Source organism: Pseudochaenichthys georgianus, chromosome 13, assembly GCF_902827115.2.
Source record: "Pseudochaenichthys georgianus chromosome 13, fPseGeo1.2, whole genome shotgun sequence".
Lineage (NCBI taxonomy): Eukaryota > Metazoa > Chordata > Actinopteri > Perciformes > Channichthyidae > Pseudochaenichthys > Pseudochaenichthys georgianus.
In genome coordinates this window covers 15,088,116-15,111,688 of record NC_047515.1, presented here as the reverse complement: position 1 = coordinate 15,111,688, position 23,573 = coordinate 15,088,116, and the positions used below count along the sequence as shown (strand labels likewise).

The window sequence follows — 23,573 nt, the reverse complement described above, 5'->3', positions numbered from 1 at the left end:
GCATGATGACAAAATGGCCCAACTTTTGAGAGAGCGAAACGTCACAGATTACCCGGCATGCCTGAGAAGTACCCGTATGTGCACTCATAGCGCATGCGCAACTTTATCCAAAATGCTCGTTCACATCAAGCACGTCAATTTGCGTACACGTAACAGCACCGTGCGTTCATGACAGCATGGTAATAGTTGTTATTATGATGGATTTGATATTAACGAGGCAGCAGTTAGCAGCTAGCGGCTAGTTAGTAATTATGCTAATGTAACATCAATCGTTATGTACTTATATTACGCTGTAACAGGATCTACGTGATATCCAACAGAGCTTTTAGCATGAAAGAATTATTGCACTGTATATATATATATATATATATAATAAGCTTCTTAGTGCAATAATAAGCTACAGGGACGTTAATCTAACGTCGGCAATATTAACTTTATTTAATACAATATTTACGGTACAAGATTTAATCATACAGCCCATGTAGTATAATATTTTACAAATGATGAATTACAGCAAACATGTGCAATATATCCATTATTACAGCTCCGTGGGATGGCGATATGGGTCCGTTGTTATTGTGCATCCATGGGAAGATCAGGTAAAGATAAACACATGTAGTGCTGAACACGTAACATGAACGTGCCGGGCGGCGCGGTCCCGTGGGTTAGATGCGCGTTCATAATGCCGAGGGAAATAACTCTCAGAATAACGTTATTAGCACATTTTTACAACTTGAGGAACGAATGTTTTTAATAAGGGCTATACAAGTGTTCATACTGGGTTGTTTATTTAGTTTAAAAAAAATTATCCAACGAGTTACAGACCACTCTTTCCCAATGTAAGTCAATGGGAAAAAGTGTTTCCGGGCCCAGCAACCTAAAGGAAATGTAGTACCACCGTTTGGCCACAACGAATATTCTCATCAGACTCCGGCGCACTTCCTGGGGGCTTGATCTCATGTCTCTAAAAGCATTTTGAGGATCGAGCGTCGAGGAGGCTCTCTGGAGGAGCTATAACCGAGGAGGATACACTGATGGGTCCTCCACGGCTCCTTCGTGGATGCATTTCCGGGAACAGAGATGTTTCAAAGAGTCGTGACGCACGGCCGGACTTATCTCAGCCAATGACAGCCCTGGATATTATTTTATTAACTGCTTTCATCGCAACGCGATGTTTCCAGAGAGAACAGTGACGGCCCCTACACACGGCGGCGTGCGTTGCCGCTTCAACGCTTCTGCCCATTCACTTTGAATGGGGTGACGTCACGATTCGCCGAACTGCATTGTGGGAGCAAAGCGTAGCTTCTCTCGAGGTGCTCGCTGCAAAAGTAGAGCAATGTTCTACTTTTGCCGCTTCGACGGAGGCGTCAGCCAATCAAATCCCTCGTATGTAAATCTGACAGTACAAGCAGTAGCCAATCAAACCGGGTGTATGTTGGGAGAGCCAGACCGCAGTTATTTCCCATATGTCAACAAAAGGAGGAGAAAATGATCGTGGCGGTAGGGAACATACAGGGATACAAACCGGAGGAGCCAGGCATGGGGGGAGGTGGCAAAGACAGTGGGGGAAACTGGTAGGTTTTCGCTTGTTTGTATGGATGTAGCATGAATGCTTTGCTTTGTATGTCCGGGGCGGGACATTCATGTGGTTGGTTGTTGGTCGGGCTGCTCGCGTTGACTCCCCAAGCTCAAGACACGCCCACCGCCAAGCACGCCGCCGTGTGTAGGGGCCGAGGTCCGTGCAGAAAGCAGAGCAGTGTCATATTATATCACTCAGTATAACAGGCCTAATCTCTTTATTTGCTGTAGTTTAGTAGATATCTACAAACAAAGAGTCCATATTTTTCTAAAACCATTTCGTGCTTCACATAATAAAATACACAACGGCTGTTAGGCTGTTAGCTGTAGGTGCGTGTGTGTGTGGTACAGTGTGTAGATGCAGCGGACAGACAGGTCTCAGTTGGTTTGGTGTCCTCTGCTTACTTTTAATACTTGTAAATAAAACTTTTGGCCGTAAATTATTTTCCTCATTGTAGCGACCAGAGAGGGGGGGATATATCCAGTCTCTGATAGTGTTACGTTATTATGAGAGTGCTCTGTTTGATTCTGAAATTGTATATGTATATACATATATACATATGTGTGTGTGTCCCCGCATCTGGAGCCTGTTATTGTCTCATTATACCACACTGTGAATGAATTAAAAGTAAATATATAAGTGGTCATGGACACATCTGTCCATCAGACAGAGGGCTGCTGTGCCTCCTGTCATCATTAATGGACGTCTCTTTAAAATGACCACTCAGAGGAGAGGAGTTCTCATTTCTCTAACCGCCTGCTGCTTCCTCTCCTCTCTCCTCGGTTCCCCTCCTCGGCTCCTCGGCTCGCATCTCCTGTGGGCGGGACTAAGTCTCGAGGATAGGAGTCGAGGAGGGGAGTTAGAGAAATGAGAAAGGGCCCGGGTGTGTTTCCAGCGTAGCAGCAACATGCCCACGTTAAACTCAGACTCCCATCAACCACTGCGAGCATTATTTACATTGGTAACCATCTGCTTTCTTCGGACTGCTAGCCGGCTACAGTTAAATTAAAGTTATTAAAGTGTTGAGCAGACATTGAACCTGATGCTTGCTGTGCTCGAGCGGGCTGTCTCTGCTCTGCTGCTAAATATAGGTCACATGCTGTCTGACTACACCTCTCTGGATTTGCTGACAGGCGAATCTCACTTCCTCTCTTTTACGGGACAGGTCTCATCTTCACAGTGCCAGCAAGGGAGATCATGCGATTTGACTATCATGTGCTGAAGTCAGATCAGTGTGTTGTGAGCTGTGCGTGACAGAAGCAGAGATGAAGGCTGGAGAGAGGGTTGTGGACAGAGCTGCAGTTACCTGCATCTTAACGCTGTGTCTCGGCTGTCTGCATGTGATCGCCCTCAAACAACAACTTTTCTCCAGGCGTGGGGGCTCATCTCCCTCAACTGAGAGCCCCATCAGCTATGAAACACTTTACTTTGATCAAAAGGTGAGTTCAAACTATATATATATTTTTTAAACTCACAATCTGTTCTTTGAAAACTATGTGCAGGTATGCTTCACAAAGCAAACACAAAGCAGTTTCTTCCTCTTTCACTAGTTTCTGTTTTACTTCATCTTTAAAGGTTTGGTGTGTTTTCTATAGTATAAACTAGGTTGCATTTAGTAGTGTAGATAAGGTGCAATTATAATTATTACAAATAATCCCTATATTTTGTCTGAATGAAAAAACAAATAGTAATCATGCTAGTGTTTTATTGTCAATATCTTAACAAAACAATTTAAAAAATAATATTTTATAATTACTGGTTTATTAAAGTTTGCTTACTACTTTATTTACCACTACTTGGGCTCATTGTTTACTGTTTACTCCTTTATGTAACACTTTCTTTTTCTAAAATCTTAATCCAGTAGAAGTTGTTCATGTGTTGTTTCGGTAGACAATAGCTGTTTTACTCTGGCTTCCTGTAGTGAAGGGAAAGCCCATATTGGCTCTGTTCCTGCCGGCGGAATTGCACCCCCCCCCTTGGCTCCCTGCCTGAAAAGGTCTCCGGGGCCCACTGAATGTGAAACACTTTACCTGAGGGGGCTTTGAGAGATCTTCATTCAGCCTTTACATTTACATTTACTGTTACTTCATGGAGAATCAGGTGGCACGCTGAGGGGGCAGCATCATGTTTTGTGACATGCGACCCTGACTCATACAGTCTGACTCTTAGTGACATGCCTGCTTGTGTCTTCATGCTGCAATCATGCTTACCTGACTCATACAGGGATGTTGCGAAAGGCCGTATTCACATGCTTAAGCCTGTCTCACAGCTTGGACATTGGACATCTTTGCGATACAGCTTCAACAAAAGACAAATAATCCCCAACTAGTTTGGTAATCGAGTAATCATTTATGTGATTGTAATATTCAAATATGCAGATTTCCTGCTTTTCTATTCTTTTCTATCAAATGAAGGAACATATCATTTGACCTTTGACTTACAAAGCAGACATTTAAAGACATAAAACTTCGATAGACATTTATTACGATTTTTGACCTTTTCTAGATCAAACGATTAATCAAGAAAATATTCAACAGATTAATCTATAATGAAAGTGATTTCTAGTTGCAGCCCTGATTTGCAAAAACTTTGGGAGAATACAATCGAGTTCATAAGAAAGTAAAAACAGTGGAAATCGCTATTGCTATTGCTGATTCATCAAAGTTTGCATGAGTTAAAGTGAGAGGGTTAATGAACCCTTCAGAACAATACACATATTTTTATAGTGTATCACCACACAATATTTGTTTCTTTAGACACACAGAAAAATTAAAGGATTTGCCTTCTTTGGTTGTATTGCAATATATTAGATCAAATAATGTGTTTTGGACTGTTTTTATCAGACCCAAAGTTTAATCAAGACAACTATACATTGACAATGAAAACAACAGTTGCACTAGTCTAATATCATATGATCAAACAGCTGATGGTGTGTATGTGTGGAACATTATTTGGATTAGGAGACAATGCTCCACACCTGGTCCAACCCACGACATCCTGCCTAATCAGACACGCTGACAAGAAGATAAAGAGCGTTTCTTCCCCCCTGACGCCCATTGTCTTGTCTGATGTGCTTTCTTCACCCAATCACTAAACACATTGTGTGCTTCTTCTTGACAAGAAGAACAAATAAAATCCCTTCAATCCACTCACCAGTATCAGAAGCAGCTATTTGTGCAACATAATCATCAATCATGCTGCCATAGTCTGCACTCTCTGTGGGACATGCTGCTGCGAGGACGGCACCAAGTGGACTAGGAGAGGAAATCCTCTTCACTGCATCTTGCCCCCAGACAATAAATGGAAGTGCCCTTTAGCATCCTCCACTTTAACTGCTGTAGTTTACTTGAGCACATGCTTTGGTGGTTTCCCTCCTGCCTTCAATTGCTTGTTTGTAACACCACAGATGCGTCTCTTTTCCCGTCCAATAGCTAAAGTTCTGGTCCAGTAGATGCTAAGTGTGTGAATTGAATGTTAATTGGAATTAAACTGTTCTTCATGTGCTGCCTGCAGTAACCACAGGGTGGCACTACTCATCACGGTGTGGATTTGTTATGAAACCACTTTAAAAGGTTTTGTGATATGCATACTGAGTGGGTGCAAGTGATACAGTATCACCAGGGGCGCTTTTTTGGTTTGGATATTCAACCACTTTAGTTTGCATTTAGGTCATGGTTTTATATCTGTTTGCATTTCAAGAGAGTTTGAACTTCAATAATTGAAGAGTTTAGCTCCCAAAATGTGAATTCTAACAATTTAGAAACCTGGTTTGAATAAAAAGTAACTAACCACACAAAATACATTACTTATAACTTTTTACAGCAACTTTAAATGCTTTGTGCGCAGAATTCTAACTTAAACTTTTTTATGACCAGTACCGCTGAAACCTAATTTGCTTCCAAACTGCCGAAATGTTCCTTTAAACGGTCCCATGGTCCCCTCACACTTAATAGCATTGCCAAGCACTGAGGAGTCGAGGCTTGAATGGACACATTGAGGCCCCAGAATCTTTTTGGTGTCACTGGCTCATAAAATTGCTGCGTCCTTTGTATCCACTGAGGAGGGACGTGAGTGAGGAGGGGGTGAAAAAACAACACAAAAACATTTTGTATGAAGTGTTGGTGCGGTTTCAAGGGTCAGACAACTCTGCGCAGCCTCATGGGGCTGTCTTCTCCGAGAGGTGGTTGGTGTTTTCTGCTTTTGTTTAATAAAGAATACAGGAAATATCCCAGAATCCCTGAGGTTGGATGAAAGGAGCTCATCTAAAGTGGAACTAATCGAGCGTCCTTTAAACCGGCTCCAACATATTTTCATACAAATTGGGGCTAATTACCCTAGAATCCAATCATAGGGACTATTATTTCAAAACACCATAGTTGGAAAGGGTCCAGGTGTCCACTGATCATATCTAGCTTTTAGCAGTTTCCTCTACAATGCTATCTGTAGATTAACATCAGTATATTTTTGCAACATTGTATTTCATGGACACATTTACATTTGACCCATTGCACCTTTTGGTAAGTTCTGCTCAACTGAGAGTATTTATGATGAGTTTGTGCCTTCATTTAAATTTAGGATTATGCACTTATTTAATGTTTTTATTTCTTCCAGATTGATCATTTAGGATTCCTAGAGGATGGCACTTTTAAGCAGAGATACCTTGTGGCAGACAAACACTGGCAGCAGCCTGGAGGACCCATATTGTTTTACACCGGCAATGAAGGAGACATCACCTGGTTCTGCAACAATACTGTAAATACCCCATCTGTTAGCTTGCATTTACACCGCACGTAATCACCACTCTAATTCAACACCTGTCATTGTTTTTCTCTGAAGGGATTCATGTGGGAAATTGCGGAGGAGTTGGGCGCCATGCTGGTTTTTGCAGAACATCGTTACTATGGAGAGTCCCTGCCATTTGGACAAGACTCTTACAGTGTAAGGGGAGACGCAGTCTATTAGTGAATCTTTGTATGATAACATCTGATTACATAGGTTTGCTTACATGTTTTAATATAAATGTTTGGTCTCCCAATCATAAATAAATTAAAAGCAACAACACTGAGGCATATATTTAAAGATATGTATTCCCAAATAGCATGTGTGTGTTTCTTAAATCCTAGTATTTACAAGATACATGTTGATTTCACTATCAGTCATTTTAGTTTTTTCGGCAGTTTTTTCGAATGTTATACTTGTCATTATATATATCATTATATATATACTTGGCAGTTTTATCCCATTGGCCATAAGACTGCTAAGCACCTGAGCTCTGTTAAGTGCCTCGATAAACATTAATCTGTTTGTCATCTACTTATTTATCTGAATAGTTATCATATAGTTATTATATATTTTGCATCGTTGGAGGAGCTCGGGTCGTAAGATTATCATTGCTATATCTACACTGTAGCTTATGACAATAAAACCTTTGAATCTTTGAATCTTGAATCTGCTTGCAGGACAGCAAACACCTGAACTACCTGACCTCAGAGCAGGCCCTGGCAGATTTCGCAGTGCTGATTCAGAACATGAAGGGAAGTTTACCTGCAGCGCAGCACAGCCCCGTCATCGCTGTCGGAGGGTCCTATGGAGGGATGCTCGCCGCCTGGTTCAGGATGAAATACCCCAATATTGTGGTTGGGTAAGATATAAAAGCAAGTCTTGGGGACTTTAGGTTTGATTTATAATGATAATAATAATAACTTGGAATTATATAGCGCCTCTTAAAGAAACCCAAGGACGGTTTACAATATAAAAATGGGCCGTGGGGGGGACAAAAAGGAAAACACACAGCAGGGATAAGAAAATAAGATAAATAAACAAAAATAAACAAAAACGTAGAGGAGAAAGATTGAACTGAGTCTGAAAGCTGTGACAAACAGATGTGTTTTGAGTGCTTTTTTGAGTCAGCGGTCCTGATTTCAAGGGGGAAGGACCCTTAATGTAGCAGGAAATGTTGAATGTTTGCAGCTCCAAACGTTAGTAAAAGGTTTTTAACAAACGGGCTAGCTATGGACACTACAGAGGCACTTCATGTGTGTGACATCAGGTATACGAATCTATTCACTTTAAAAGCACTATGCAGCCCCAGAAAACATGTTTAAAAAAATGCTCTTATCACTACCAGCATAAGGGATGTGCAGCTTGTGTAACTTTGAGATACAAATGTAAATCGTTTTTGCTTCTTATTGTTTCAGAGCTCTGGCAGCCTCCGCACCAATATGGCAGTTCCCTGGTATGGTGCCATGTGGAGACTTTTACAAAGTAGTCACACAGGACTTTGCCAGGAGTGGGTATAACTGTGATGCAAACATCAGAAAGTCCTGGGAGGCTATTAACAATGTCTCCTCCACTGGTAAGTCATACAGTGAAAATGCATCTGTAGAACATTTGCAAATAACAATAATACTATCAGTTTATGGATGTGAAGGGATGAACTGTAGCAATAACTGTGCAAAAGCATACAAATGAAATGAGTAGAATAAAAGGTGAGAAGGAAAAAAGACGACATGATAAAGAAAAGATCCACGCATCATAACATCTGTCAACACAATATATGACTGCACAATATGACTTGAATAATTACAACATACCAAAAAAAGAAAAAACAATTCTCATATAAGGTATCCTGGTTTTAAGAGTTTCTACACGTCTGCACAGATGGTCTAAATTTGTGATTTTGATTGACTGTGTGCTAATGCCTGAAACCAGACAGCGTTTACTCAAACTCGATCTGTTAGGTATAAAGTCTAGAGTCTCTCCACAGATGACGGATTATATTGTATGAATCCATAAAATGTACAACCTGCATAACTCAGAATATTTAGACTCTTTAGTATTCTGCTCAGATCTGAATAAGAAAGTGTCCCCTCAGGCTCCCTGTACCTTTTCCATTTTCACAACCCTAAACTGTAGGAAAACGCTTTATTGAATTGAGTGCTACTTTTTTACATCACACCATCATTACATTACATTACATTAAATTGCATTTAGCTGACGCTTTTATCCAAAGCGACTTACAATAAGTACATTCGACCAGGAAGACACAACCTTGAAGAAAACAGAATCATATAAGTACATCAGGTTTCATAGAGCCAAACATTTCAAGTGCTACTCAACTGGCTATAGATAAGCCAGTCCTTTATTAGTATAGAAGTGCTCTGTAATCAGTTGTTATCAGCAATGAAAACAGTTTCTAATAAGGTGCACTTTAGCAATGGTTTGATATTTGTATTGACTGGCTTGATTTTAGTTTTATTCTGTATAAGTTAGCTCTTAGCTTCATTAATTCTTAGCTTCATTAAAATGTGATACGTTGATCAATCAATATCAATCAATCCATTTCCTTTCTGTTAAATCTGACATTTAACTATAAAGACGTGGAAGGAAGTGTCCTGCTGTAGGATAATGGTCCACAACCTGGCAACCCAAAGGATCTGCTTCTATCTGTTACTTTATTTTATTTTTTAGCAATTTAGAAAGAAATTGTAAAGTCATGAGTTACTTACTGATACTATGTAACGGATTTCTTATTACAATAGCTGTTTTACTCTGGCTTCCTGTAGTGAAGGGAAAACCCACTATTGGCTCTGTTCCTGCCGGCGGAATTGCCGTAACTTTATCAAATAAATTCCGATTGCAGTTTGATAATATCTCTAACAGAATTAGATGAAGATAATCGTTTTTCAATTCCTTTAAATATTGATTATTTGTGTAGAGAAAATGTCATACCAATACAAGATCAATAATTAATTTGAGCCATGGCACAGCAATTTTGATAGATAGCATCACATTTCATGAAACATAAGGAGGTTGTGTAATGTCCAGGGGCCTTATTTATAAACGGTGCGTACGCTCAAAAGATGGCGTACGCCAGTTTCTACGCACTGTTTGCGTTTTTATAAAAAACAAACTTGACGGGAAAACGTGCGGTCCTCCACGCAAACTCTGACCCATGCGTACGCACTAAGCACAAAAACGGGAGAGACGCGAAACTGCGACACCGTTGGCAGAAGGAAGAATGGAGAGAAATATGTGGAAATAATAACCTCTCATTTATCATATAGGAAGAATTAATGTTCACAAATTGATTAAAGCCAATCTTAAAATGATTTAAAAAACGCCTGTTTGAGACTCCTCAGTGCACACAAAAACATAACTTGGAGAAATAAATAAATACGGAAATGTTATTGATCACCCCTCGATGGTGTTCTCTTATTAAGAAATGTATTCTCATAAATGATGCGGTAAACAGGAGGACAGAATTACTTTAAACTGACGCCGTTTTGCATTTCTATAGGTTGTAGATACGAGCATGGTTTTATATACTATCATGTTTAATCATGTTTTATGCCGTTCGCCAATAGCCTACTTGATAAGTCGCTCGTAAAACACAGTTTCTCATCAAGGGGGTGTCTCCTGTCCCCGGCACAAACACACTGCCTGAGGAAGGCTATGTGTATTTTTTTTGTCATGAACCTTTTTCGGACCACTTATTTATTTACTTTGGTGACGATCCGGCCTCCATGCTGCTACTCTGGTTCAAACTGCATCCACCAAACAATATGATTTATCTCCACCTCCCCAAAATAACCCAAATCTGACACGGTGTGAGATGTCTTTTTTAGCTGTTCTGTCGTCATTTCCTGCGATCTCCTTCATGCAGTCAGTCAGAATGAATGGGCGTTTCTTTTATAGGCAAATCTGGGCATTACGTGAAGCCCGCAAAAGCTGCACCGCATTTCGAGTTGATTGTGATTTATAAAGGGAAACCGGCGTAGGACGTGCCGTAAGCAAGTCCTACGCCGGTACGCAGTCTTTTATGAATCGGAAAATGTCTGTGCGTATTTATTTGCTTTGTCCTACGTAAGCAACCTTCCCACGGCAATCCTACGCACGGCTTTATAAATGAGGCCCCTGGTGTTTGTCATTATCAGCCAAAATACAATTAAACAGGGTAAACATTAAGATGATTGTTAGGGAATAATTTGCTTAAGTATTCAACCTTTGACACAGTTCATCATTTTCTCCTCTCACTGTCTCCTTTCCCATGGCATAGGTCTACGGCCTTGGGTATTGCTGCTATCTCTCTTAAGGAGGGGCAGCTCTGGCGCATTGTTGTTGCCAGTCTATGACAGAGCACAAGCCGCCATGAGGTGGTTTACTGTTCAGGGACGAAGGTTCCCTGGCGCACATTCTTTTCTCTGGACGAGAGCTCTAGTTAGATTCAGGGTCCATCATTGTTTAGTCTCGCTGATGAAGAATGTTGATTACTACACTCCGAACTAGTTAAAACCTCGAGCTGCAGAATAGTTCTTCAGAATTAGTTTGGCAGCTGCCGTGTCAACTCGTGACACACCACCTGGTTTGTCAGTTCTCCGGCCGTAACTCCAAATAAACCACCAGTGTTTGCCATCAAAGCTCCAGCTCTCCTCGTGTCTCTCTGAGTCCTGACTCTCCATTGCTGCAGAAGTTTCCCCCACAAAGATTTTAGCCCAAAAAATGTGAAAAAGAAGCTTCTAGTTGTCCCCTTGTGTGAATGTTGTTGTTTGTTGCTGTATTTTGGTTGATCTGTCCTAAAGACTTGAGATTCCTAGCTTAGAAATGTTTTTAAATGTGCTGCTTGATTTAACTTTGATGGTTAAAATATAAAGTGCTTACTCACAAATTCATTTGGATATTTGCTCCTTAAATTTGAGCACCCTCACTCGAACCACTATGATATAATTGTTATTTCATTAGCATGCTGCAGTTAAAGCTATCCTGAGGATTTGATCATATCCTATAACGACACAAGAGAGCTGTAGTCCTTAAGTGCTAACAAAATAACCTTTGTTTATCTTTATTAAAACGAGAATGTCACATTGTAGTTCCCAGCAGTAGACATAAATGCACTACATGAAAATGGATTTGCTAAAGTGATGACATTTAAACCTTTTTTGCTCCTTTTTAAAAGCATCTGGTCTTCAGTGGCTGTCAGAGGAATTCAGTTTATGCGCGCCTCTTAAGAACAGGAACGATGCGGTGGGCTTCAAGAACTGGCTTCAGGATACCTGGGTGAATCTGGCTATGGTGGACTATCCCTACGAGGCAAACTTTCTGCAGCCTCTTCCTCCCTGGCCGATCGAGGTACAAACATCTACTTTAGTAAAACAATTTAAAGTTCCAGCTTAACTTTAAATTCATTTACTGTCACTGTTTACTTTTGAAATAAAGTGTGTCCTTGGTGAAGCGGCTGACTTGGCCTGCCCTACATTGCAGTGAATGTGTGATTCAGACGCCAAAGTGTTTGTTGTGGTCGTTGAAGCCTTTGTTTACAAAAGCTGTCAATTAACTTCATTAATATTCATAAGGGGTCTGGTTTCCTTTTTAGATTTGAAGTATTCTTTAGATGAGCAGCTACAAGTAAGCCACTATTCTTTTGGTGTGTCATACCAATGCCCCTTTCATCTGCACACTCCCTCAGATCTCTGAGGTGTTCCTCTGAGGACGCTCACATGGCGGCACAGAAAGAAGACACTTGCCCAGAGCAGCTCATGAGGCCATCAAAACAAAAGGCTCACCGCTCTCATTTAAAAAGAGACTGTTACACATACTTCAATGGACACTTTTTGGGGGAAAGATAATCACATAACTTGCCAAAATTGCAAAAACAAAGCAACTTTCATTACTTTTTTTAACTCACAACATTACAAAAAGTCATTTGTTTTTGTAGCGGCCAAAATCATATAGGAATAAAACGGATCATAAACTTAAAATATCACTGCCGCTGAGGCACTAGTTAGCAAATCTTACGCAGGGCAATGATCCAAGTCCAGACAAGAATCTCCATTTGTGCATTTTATTCCATGATCCAATATCATTTACAAAAGAACAATGCACAGGTTTCCTATATTCCTTTCCTTAAGCCTTTCCTATGACTTTTCTTCTTTATCCTGCTTGAATCACACTGGTAAAAAAACAGTTTGCCTTTTAGTGCTCTACTCCCACCGCCACTTGTCTCCAATATATAGCATTACACCAGATGCTCTAATCACCCCGTGCCCAAACATGCCTTCAAAATAAGAGAACTACAGTACGGGTACTACTTTAACTCACTTCAATAACGACACTAACCAAGAATACATTTACTATAAACACAAACAGCAAGAAAAGTGAATGTTTAACTATTAAATAATATAAAGCAATATATAGCTCCAACAGTTTTTATGTAAAAGAGACAGTATAGCGGTTGTCTTGCGGAGGCTGATTGACTTCAGTTCAGTGTATTCTAGATGTCACCTTTGCATGTCACGTGAATAAACCAAGCTCTGCTGCTGACCCCCCAACTCTGTTTGGTGCTTCGACACCCCTCCTCCAGCAGACTTTCTAAAACTTTTAGTCGTGTGATACATTTTTTGTCTGCTTATTTGGTTATCGTTGAGCCGCTGAATAGACCCAGGAGAACCATGTCAGGCGAAATAAACCCTAAATGGTCATTTTGAGTTGTTTGGCTCCGTGCCTTTAATGTATGCGACCCCTATGGGTGGTTTAAGCGGTTTAGGCAGTGGGTGCAAAGAGGAGCTTTTTTAATGACAAAGCTAATGTGATTATCTGAGTGAGTGTGAGAACGGGGTATTGAGGGCTTAGAGGTGGGAAATCTGTTGGCAGAGATGAATGTATAAGCCTAATCCTATCTGAAAAGTAGGGAGAAGATGCTTTGGAGCAATTGCAGTGGTTTTTTTTTCACAGTATAAATCTTTGGTTGGACATGTCTGTGGCCCTCCTCATCCATCGACCACCAACTCCTCCCCAGTCCTCAGACAAAAGCCTTAGTAACAGACTCCACACTAGCTCAGCTCCCCTCCAACCTCCATACAAGAAAGCCCAGTTTCTCCGCCTCACAAAGAGTGCAGAACAACAGCCAACTCTGCCGCTGCAACCATAACAACTCGCAGTGAAATTAAACAAAAGCTGAAACGCAAATATTTATCATCCATGCTACTTATTCCGAGAGATCAACCATGGTTAAACAAAATAGCCGTACGGACAGCAAAACTTAGCAAAATGTAGATCATTGCCTTAAAGTTAATGGACGCTTTTTTCCTCCCGTGCCAAGATTAGAGCCATAAATTCAAGTTGATTCCAAGGAATTTCATATGCTAATCAGGCGCCACCACTTTTATGTGGAAAACACTTTATGGGCCACAAGAAAACAAGATCCAGTCTTGTAAACAATATGGAGAACCATACGGGAACAAGATATTTATATTTCTAAGTTTAAAAAAAAAAGGCATGCCGCTGTATTTATCTGTACATTTTTGTTGCTTTCCCGTCAACCGGTCAACAATTATTGTCCTCCAAAATTCAAATTAAATATAAACTTTGTGTTACACTTGGGTTTTATTCTCTTTATCACAAGTTTGAGTCTTCTTTTTGGAATGTATGGTCAATAGAAATCCTTTAAACAAAATGTAACCTCATTTCTTAGATCATAAATAGCTAAAACGTTTTATACATTTACAAATTCGACACGGGAAGACGTGGATATTATACATTTATAATAAAAGTAAGGTTTTTGTTGCAGTTCGATCAAATCCCAACATAAAAACATTTGGAAAAGGGTCAAATTTGATCTGAGGACCACAGGAAGGTATACAGCTTGTCTAAACTCTAACGCAATCACAAACGTCTTGTTAATTCTTGTTCCTGTGTTATCATTTCCAAGGTGGTCTGCAAGCATCTTGCTTTGGATCCCTCTGTGTCCGCCTTCCAGCTGCTGCACGGTGTCTCGGAGGCAGCAAAGGTCTACTACAACTACACCGGAAGCTCCTCCTGTCTCAACACGTCTCAGACAGCGACCGGCAGCCTGGGCCTCCTCGGCTGGTTTTACCAGGTGAGCTGACACACAGCGCAGGGATCAGGCGTGTCATTTTGAATAAATCACAGCCCAGATGTGGCACAGGGCAGCTTTACCTGTCACAATGAATATGTGTTCACTCCTTCTCTCCCAGGCCTGCACAGAGATGGTGATGCCCATGTGCACAGATGGCGTCCAGGATATGTTTGAACCCGAGGAGTGGAACTTCCAGGCCTTTTCTGATGAGTGCTACGCCATGTTTGGTGTCAGGCCGCGAGCTGACTGGGCAGGCACAGTCTATGGGGCGAAGGACATCGCCTCCCACAGCAACATCATCTTCAGGTACAAATAAAATGGCAGACGGAAGGTTCCCTGTGTTTCCTGGATTTGGCAGGTGCAGTGAGAGTCTTTCAACTGCAGATTCTGATTGGCTTTTATTGCATACTCACAATAAGTATCCACCTGGGTAGCCACAGGAGGTAGACTGAAGTATGTAAAACTTAAATGAAAAAGCACTGACTCTGATGTGGCTCAATCACAAACACTGAGGTGGGTCTTTAGGTTAACTACCAATTAGCAGCTTTTGTCAAGCAATAAACAGGGTGGCACTCAGAAATGTAATGTGTGAGCTTTCAAAGCAACTGAAATACATGTCATAACAAATGCCAGTCATTAAAGAAAGGCGCTCAAAAATAGGAACAGCAGTATCTTACCGCCCACATGGGAGGTTGACAGATACTGACATACACAGTTGAGTGTTTTATTATATTGTGTAGCACATTTTGTATTTTTCAAATTCTGTATTTTATGTTTTTTTGGTGGGAATTTCTGGTGGTTTAAAGTGACATGTTTTTCTTTTAGCTTGTCCTTATTAGGTACATGTTGATATAATGGCTACGGAATAATAACACCATCTGCAATTTCATTGGGTTTCTATTAGCCTATCTTACACTATACAACTGGCAGCCTCTGGTTTATGATCTTCTGGAAAATGAATGCTAAGGCTCGTCAACCATTTTGCAACCAAAACAGGAAGAGGAGAGCGCTTATGTTTTCCCTGTTAGCTATCAGTATGTATTATCTGGTAGCAGAAATAGAACAACTGGAGAAATAACTATTTTGTTAATGAGTTATGGGACTTAAGAGTGTTCGAAACCTTAAGTTGGCATTCCTTCTACTATTTTAATAAGCAATTTTATCACATCACTGTGTTCTTGGAAGTTATAAGGCTCTTTTGGAAAATGAAAGGGATCCGATTGACTTTTTTAACAACAATCGTACTTGGAAATACCAGTTGGACTTGAAAGTAGTTAAAAAGTGGTCTTTGGCCACTTTAACTAAACTAACTTAATTACATAAATGAACCACCTTAAGTTAAGTTTGTGTAGCTTAGAAGATAAAGAAAAAAAAAACCTTTTATGTGCATAAAATGTATACTTTGCAAAACAATTCTACCAAAAGTCCCCAATTATTGTGTAGCTCCAAATACCCTGAATCGACCTCGTGGTAAACATTGTCTGATCCTATGCTGTTGTATTTCAGTAACGGAGGACTGGACCCGTGGTCTTCTGGCGGAGTGACCCACAACATCACAGATTCTCTGGTGTCCATAATGATTCCTGACGGCGCCCATCACTTGGACCTCCGCTACAGCAACGCCCAGGACACAGCTCCAGTCCGCCATGCCCGGGCTTTGGAGGTGAAGTATTTCCGAGAGTGGATAAGCCAGGCCAAACTGCGTCCACCCCCCAGACCCTGAAAGCAGCACAATGTCCCCCTACCAGGATTACCTAGCTTTAATTGATCTGACATGGTATTCGACAGGGTGACCTCTGCATCATTATGCCAAAGTGTGTGCCTTTTTTAATTAATGTGGGGGAAGATTTTTTTAACTTTGAAAGATGACTTTTTTATATATATATAAAAAAAAAAAAATCAACAACCCTTGTAATTGTAATAACCATGTCATTAATCAAATGGTGGTGTTTTAGAATCTTAATCATTTTCTTTGTCCGATACAAGCACACTCCATTTCTTTATGCCAAACTTTTAAATGTCAAAGGGCGACAGGGGTATGAGAGATAAACGAGATATGCTTGTGATAACAGTGCTGTCTAAATGTCTTCCTTTGTTAAATCATGTAATCACATTATCATGAAAAGACTGGATCATCCTCGTTTTGTTTTCTACCCTGTACAATTTGCCAAAAACCCATTATGGCCTCTCTGCCTCCAAGCTAGTGTTGTTCTGTTGTCAGTGTAATAATCACAGATACACTCAGTTATTCAAATATTTGATTCAATTTTTATCAGCAACTAAGGGATTTGTTGTTCTTGTTGTTGACACTCGGATCTATTTGTTCTTTCAAATGAATGTACAGTCAGTTCTTGACATTTCTAAGACTTCTCAGGAGAATAGTTTGGCACCAAATAGAAAGAAAATCATTCTGTTTTTTTTAAACATACTCTGCACAAAGTCTGCTATTAAATTTGATATGTTATTGTTCACAGAAGAGTGTCCTCCTGGCCTTTTTAAGATGTCTATTTATGTCTTATACTAGCTTCATGTAAAATGCTGTCGTTCCAAAGAAGTCTTCCATACTAACCGATTAAAAACCTGCTTATGATACGGCCATATTGACTTTCTTAGTGTCTTTTAATCATGTTTAGATGTACTGTTGCTACGTTGAGACCACTCTTTGTCTTGTTTTAGAGACACTGAGACTTAAGAGTTACTTCCACCTAGCAGGAACAATTGCATGCGGCTGAGATTTAATAAAAGCCCAATCGGAGGAGGCCAATAAAGTCAGTGGTGGGAGATTATTGCAGCAACGCCTGCTGACCTCACCCCTGCCGACCAACCTGTGGGATTCCCCCTGGCACGCATTCATTCACTGCCTGCCATTAAAGCCCTAAATTGCAGCACAGAGGCAGCCCATAGACCCTGGTTTGTTCCCCCCTGCTAGTAATATTATTAATACAACTCCTGGGGTGCCAGGGAGGTGGAGAGGGGCGGATGGAAGGTTAAGAGTGAAGCGGTGAGTGGATGAGGGAAGGCAGAAACCAAGAATCCTTTTGTAGTTCTCCTTTTTATTCCCTCTTTTTTAAATGTCAAGCTAAAATATTCAAATGTCACGATAAGACTAAGACGGGACGATGAACACTCTTGCTTTTTTTTTATTTCCTTTGAACTATTCTTGCCCCCCCCCTTTCTTTTAAAGCTCTGACATAACATGACTTTGTGAAGCAGATGGGGAACATGTCCTGCACTGGTATGTGGGATGATTTTCTACCAGGAGGCACAAAGCCTGACTTCTCCGCATTTTGTCACAGGCTTGACTGGATTTCAGACATCCCAGTAGAAAGAAACCTAGCTAAACATGGGGGAGGACAGACTAAATGCCATCCTTAAAACTTTTCTCAGGACTTTGAGAGGTCATTAATTTTGCCAGCCTTTTCTTAGTCTCTGACACTGGCCATCAATCAAAGGTGTTATTACGACCCCAAACTCTGAGTATGTCCCTGCTCGGACAAGGGACCACACAGTAGTAGGAAGAGATTAAGCCTGTGTGTGTCACATCACGTTGCACCCTTCTCCCTCTAAGTTGGGTGCTGCGGAATAAGGACATTCCCAGGGACAGAGGGTGTGGTTGTAGTGTTTCACTTTATCAAAACAAATATGGGTCTTGTGTAGCAATTTGATTATTGGAAAAGGCACTGCAGACTACTAATGCTTTTCTCCAAATTAAAATTCCCCCAAAGCACCAAACCAAATTTAGAAAATGCAATCGTTTGACCTCATTGATTCTGGCCAAATAAAATATATTAAAGGAATAAATTAACAATTGACCTCATACTAAGGGTCTCAGGAGTAGAAACAAGTCAAATGCTCTCAGTTTATATGTTGTTTCCGAGCTGCTCTGCTCCCACCCATCCCCTCCCTCCCTCCCTCCCTCCCTCTCAGCCTTTGAGCAACAATAGAAACTTGTTTCCGGGGTCTGTGCGTCAGGCTCGCTGATGTGAATGACCCACCAGCACAAAAGCAAAGTCCCTTGACTGGGAAAAAAGGGGGGGGGGGATATAGCTGCCTGTGATGATGTTACTTTGCCAAAATGGTGCTGCTAGCTAAGAGAGGGAGGCAGAATCACTTTGAGCAGGCGTTGAAAACGTACTCCTGAATTCATGAGTTGTTGTGATGAGGCCTCAGCTCCGTTTTCCTCTGACACTTTTCAGTGAAGAACTACATTTATTTTGGCAATTACTCCAGTAGAGTTGAATATGCAAAGTCTCTGCAGTTCCCACTTCCCACACATGCATTCTTGTGTTTCTAGTCAAATCAAAAGGCCTTCTGTATAAATGGAAAATATATTCTTTATTTTGCAGCAAGTTGTTGCTTTTAGATTTGAGTTTTTCTGTGTTTTCAGTCACAGACTTGTGTTAAGCCGCAGATAATGAGATCAGTGCTATCACTTTCGCTGTTTCTCCCCAGGAATTAACATAAGAAAGAATTTTGTTTACGGCCTCACTCCCCTTCTGCTTCAGACTTTTCTTTTCAACTCTTAAATGAGTCACTGCCTCACCTCAACATGCACTTCAGTAAGAGGGGGGATCTTTTTATTCAGCTGCAGCATAACGTATTGTAACAATAATCATAAAATGAGTTTTCTGCATTCTCTGCCTAACAAATACAAATATGTGTAAATGCTGTACATTTTGAGTGTGTGGTTAAACTATGTCCTATAGTCTATACCAGGGGTTCTCAAACTTTTTTCAATCATGAAAAAAAAAATGCAGCCAAGTACCCCCTGATCAGCGCAAAAACAATTTGTTAAGGAAAACATGCCTATTTAAAGAGGTACAGTACAGCGCTGCACCCTCTGATTTATTAAAACAACAACATTGTAACTGAGAAAAACTTAAATGCTACATTTCAAATGTTTACAATCCATCACTAAATTCATGGCAAACCAATTTTAACATCATGCAATAACACTAAGACGACATTAGTTGCATTGCACTGATCTTTTTAATAAGTTGTACTCACTTATGTAGTGAGAATTCTATACACTTGAAACTCTTCCAAAAAAAATCCACTTAAATTGGGATAAGTGCTGGCAGCGTAACAATCTGGCTCTTGGACACATCCTTCGTTGTATTCACTGCCGGCCAACAAACTTCCTGTAAATACGTTATTGTTTACAACAGAAGTTTCATACCCAGGATTTCTTAAGGTCAACATTTCTTCTGGCACACTGAGCCTGAACTGCACTTTATTCCCCTTTAATTTAACAGCTCCGGCAGCTTTTCTAGTTAAATCGACTGTTCATTATTGAGACCCATTTTACGAAGGGGCTGTGAGGTGCAATTTAATGAATCTCTGGCACAAAGCTCCCTTTCACTGCCGGGCGAAGAATAGAGGCTATTTAGACCCTGTAGGGCTTTATGTCAAAGGCAGCCCATAATAGTTGTCAGGCCAGGGCAGAAATTCCCACTGGCCTGGGATTGCACAAGAAATCAACTTTTGCCATGAGCAGATTAAGACACAAGCGAGCAGTTGGGAAGATTCCCCCTAATAGTGGCATCTGTTTGTGCACACAGATTTTCCCACAGAATAGAAGCCTTTCTCACTACTGTAGAGCCTTGGTTTGTGGTTTGTTCCAGTGCCTAAATGAGCAGTAATTAGATTACAACTTAACTTCCATTTGTCAATCCAGAAAGGAAACACATAATGGTGTTTGAATGGTGGTTAAAATGTTTTGAAAAGCAACCAGGAAACACACGAATAATGATATCAGTTGAGTAAATGTTACAGCTGAAGAAATTGGTTTAGTTTTTTGTTGTTTGTTTAATAATCATGTAACAAATAGTTTAAAAGACAGATTTTGGTTTTGTAATTCTACCCAGAAAAATACTCTACTATTCATGTGTATTTCAAAGGTTTTCTGCTCACTGTTACAGTAATTTCCTTCAGTTTCATGAAAGCGCTTTTGGTTCAGAGCACACACAAACAGTTAAACTAGAGGGGGAGAGTTCTGACAGAGTTTATTGTCTTCAACACAGCAGGGAATTTCAGACAAATCCCTCTTAGATGCAGGTGGTCAGGCACAAGCAAAGAGTTAAGTCCTGCGCTCTCTTTGCCCCTCCTCTTTGATGTTCTGACATCATTAGTCCAGCCCCCCGAAAGATCTCCTTGCTTTTCTCAGAGCCCGTCACTTCTACTCTGGAATGTGTGCAGCAACTTCATGAGCTGCATTAGGCCCAGGTGTTTGGAGAGAGACATGCTGTGAAGAAACTTTTAGTTCAGGGACCACAGCGGATGCCACAGGTCTAGCCGCTGGGCTCAACAGAGTAATGGCTGTTCAGACTGCAATCATGAACCCTCAGTTCATGAGTTTCTGCTTCCCTGGTTCTGTGATGGAGTACGAGGTGGAGAAAGGCCTGGATGGGAGTCTCCTCGGTGAGGCAGAAAATGACGAGGACTACAAGGAGACCACTAGGGACCTGCTGAGCTTCATAGACTCAGCCTCCAGCAATATCAAGCTGGCTCTGGACAAGCCGGTGAAATCCAAGAGGAAAGTCAACCACCGGAAGTATCTACAGAAGCAGATCAAAAGGTGCACTGGCATTATAACCCCAGGAAATGTAGCAGATGCTGCTGTGAAAAGACAGGGTTCCCCCCTGGCGCAACCCAGCCCTTTGCAGAGCAAAACTCTGCCTAAACGCGATGGAGTCCAGGCAAACTTACAGAGCAAGAGCCTGGCAGCCCTGTTCAGCCCTGTGAAGGATATAAGAGGTGAAAAAGCCAAGAAACCACCCCTAAGGCATCGCAATCTGCCCCCCTCTTTCTTCACCGAGCCTGCCAACTACTCAAAAGTCAGCTCCACATCTGGGATGACGCTGAAGGACTTGGAGCGAGGAAATCCTGAGGCTGCGGAGTTCTTCGAGCTCTTGGGGCCTGATTATAGCAACATGGTGAGCGACCAGGACCTTTATCAAAGTATGCCGGTCCGTGTGCTGCCAGAGATGGGAGGCCTGGATCCTGCTTCATACGATGCTCATCATTTAGTTGGTGGACTGCTGTACTCCGAGCCCTGGACTAGCTGCTCGGGACCCTCTAAGAAACTAGAGGAGAGCCTTCGTACGGGCCCAGCCCAGCCTCCTCTCTACTGTCCCTCTGAGACTGGGTCCATAGAGGACAACGCACTGTGCACTTTGGCCTTCCCAAACTTCTTCGCAGACTGCTCCATACCTCAGGTCACTTATGATTTAAGTGGTGGTTATAACAGAGCTACCTATTCATCTCTATGAGAAACTGTTCTTAGAAGTGCTGCTGGTGAAAAGCAGATACAATTGCTCTGATTAGTTTAACACTAGGCTAAGAGAATTGGATATTACTTTATCAATATTGTTTATGTGTTGTGGGAGCAATATTGCAACTGGATTGAATCATTTTGCATAATCTCCTCATTGCGTCATGTGTCACTTTCCTGGGGAAAAACAAGCAACTTCAAATATAGTATTTCATGAGAAACTGTCTAAAGCTTTGTCAAGTCAATGCATTCCATTTACCTTTTTCGACATCCCAGTCTAATGAACTATTCTGTTTAATGTTAAGATGTTTCACATGTTGATATTATTTTCTTTATCTCAGGCAATTTCTAATGATAGTCAGAATGAAAATTCATCTCCTTTTGGGTGAGTTTCAGTTTTGTCAGTGGAGTGAATCCGGTCATTAATATGAAGACTTTTCATTCTTGCAATTTCATGTTGGACAAAAAGAAAACATACAAGCTGAAGATATAGTTGTTGGCGTAGTCCGCTGAACCTCACTTATTGCTAGATATTATAGAAGTGTTCGTCACATTTGACAAAACATGCTGCCACTCAGCCAGGCACTCCTTAGTAACTGTTCTGTGTAGAGGGGGAATCATTGTTGCTGAAATGATTATTAGAACAATGTGTTTGCAATGTTTGTTTTACAACAGATTTACCACTTGTATCCAATGTATTGGAAAAGCCTTAAATGTATCTAGCTATTGTAAGAGGACAAAATAAAGCTGGTCTTTATTATTGTATAACAGTGTCTGTTTTTATGTTAATTGTTGATCATGGTTTTGTTGAGAGTTGAGTTTGTTGCAATCAATCGCAAGTAAATAAATCAATACACATTGCACTCTTATATATCCTTTGAGGGCTGCATATAATGCAAAGTGTTTCCATTCTTATCTCAACATCCTGAAGCTTCTCTACCTTGAGTTTTCCTGTTTTGTTAAATAGTATTGCTTGTTATTCAAATGCTTTTATCATCTATCTGCAATTGTGAACTACTCTGTAACCCTGGGTTTGAAGTGCTTTATGCAATCAGTTGAAACTATTGAGTCATTACACAAACAGTACAAAACGGTTATCAGGTAGTATTTGCTTCAGTATTTCATTACATTGCATCATATAGGTGTTTGTAATTGTTCTACGCACAGACAGTATAACACATGTACATTTACTCAAGTATTTATACTCGCTTAAATAGCTTGAAAAGACACAGAAATACATTGCTGATTGCAGTGTTAACCAGCATTGTTTCTTTCTGGTCCAATACATTGGAATTCCGGTCTCATTTGTTGAGATGTTAGACAAAAGGGGAAAACAACATAACAATTCTGAGGGAGAAACAACAACTGGTACACACTGGAGAAATAATTCAGTGCTGCTTGATTGATTTTACATTTCTGCTGGGACTGAGAGCCGGCTGGTAAACACTCTGTGGGACAGAAACGCCTCAAAGTGGTGTGAGATTAGAAAAAGTAAGTTCATGTACATTTTCTAACTCAACATCATTCCCCTTAATTACCTTCTCACACAAACATTCTCAAAATAAGCAAAAATTGAGGAAGTATGACAAACATTTATATTTAATTCCCAGTTTTCACTACTGCACCACTCCATCAGTCCATTTGCTGGCATGGCAGTTATTCATTTCCTGCAAGTTGTCTGTTGAAACCTCCAGACCATCTTTTGAGTACCATGACCCCGCTAACCGTAGGCTATACATTAGTACCACCCTCTGCTGGCTGATGAAAGTCCAATTCATAGTGCAGAAATCCTGGCTCACAGTAAAGTCTGCATGGTGAACTGTTGTAGAATAATGATAGTCACATTG

General features: G+C 40.8%; 2 protein-coding genes across 2 annotated transcripts; both read left to right on the top strand.

The window, feature by feature from the left end:
• The first annotated feature begins 2,465 nt into the window (after nt 1–2,465).
• Nucleotides 2,466–17,051, top strand: prcp (prolylcarboxypeptidase (angiotensinase C)). The gene is made up of 9 exons (XM_034097875.2): nt 2,466–3,018; nt 6,191–6,331; nt 6,416–6,517; nt 7,039–7,220; nt 7,777–7,934; nt 11,535–11,707; nt 14,286–14,453; nt 14,572–14,759; nt 15,960–17,051. The coding sequence occupies exons 1-9, from the start codon at nt 2,845–2,847 to the stop codon at nt 16,174–16,176; spliced, it is 1,503 nt and encodes a 500-aa protein (XP_033953766.1). The 5' UTR covers nt 2,466–2,844; the 3' UTR covers nt 16,177–17,051.
• Nucleotides 17,052–20,531: 3,480 nt separating this feature from the next.
• Nucleotides 20,532–22,512, top strand: LOC117457688 (protein FAM181B). The gene has a single exon (XM_034097889.2). The coding sequence runs from the start codon at nt 20,768–20,770 to the stop codon at nt 21,722–21,724; it is 957 nt and encodes a 318-aa protein (XP_033953780.1). The 5' UTR covers nt 20,532–20,767; the 3' UTR covers nt 21,725–22,512.
• Nucleotides 22,513–23,573: the final 1,061 nt, after the last annotated feature.

Coding starts and splice junctions, on each gene's coding strand:
- prcp (XM_034097875.2), top strand. CDS start 2,845: ATGAAGGCTGGAGAGAGGGTTGTGGACAGAGCTGCAGTTACCTGCATC. Junction 3,019..6,190: donor CACTTTACTTTGATCAAAAG/GTGAGTTCAAAC, acceptor TATTTCTTCCAG/ATTGATCATTTAGGATTCCT. Junction 14,760..15,959: donor CACAGCAACATCATCTTCAG/GTACAAATAAAA, acceptor GTTGTATTTCAG/TAACGGAGGACTGGACCCGT.
- LOC117457688 (XM_034097889.2), top strand. CDS start 20,768: ATGGCTGTTCAGACTGCAATCATGAACCCTCAGTTCATGAGTTTCTGC.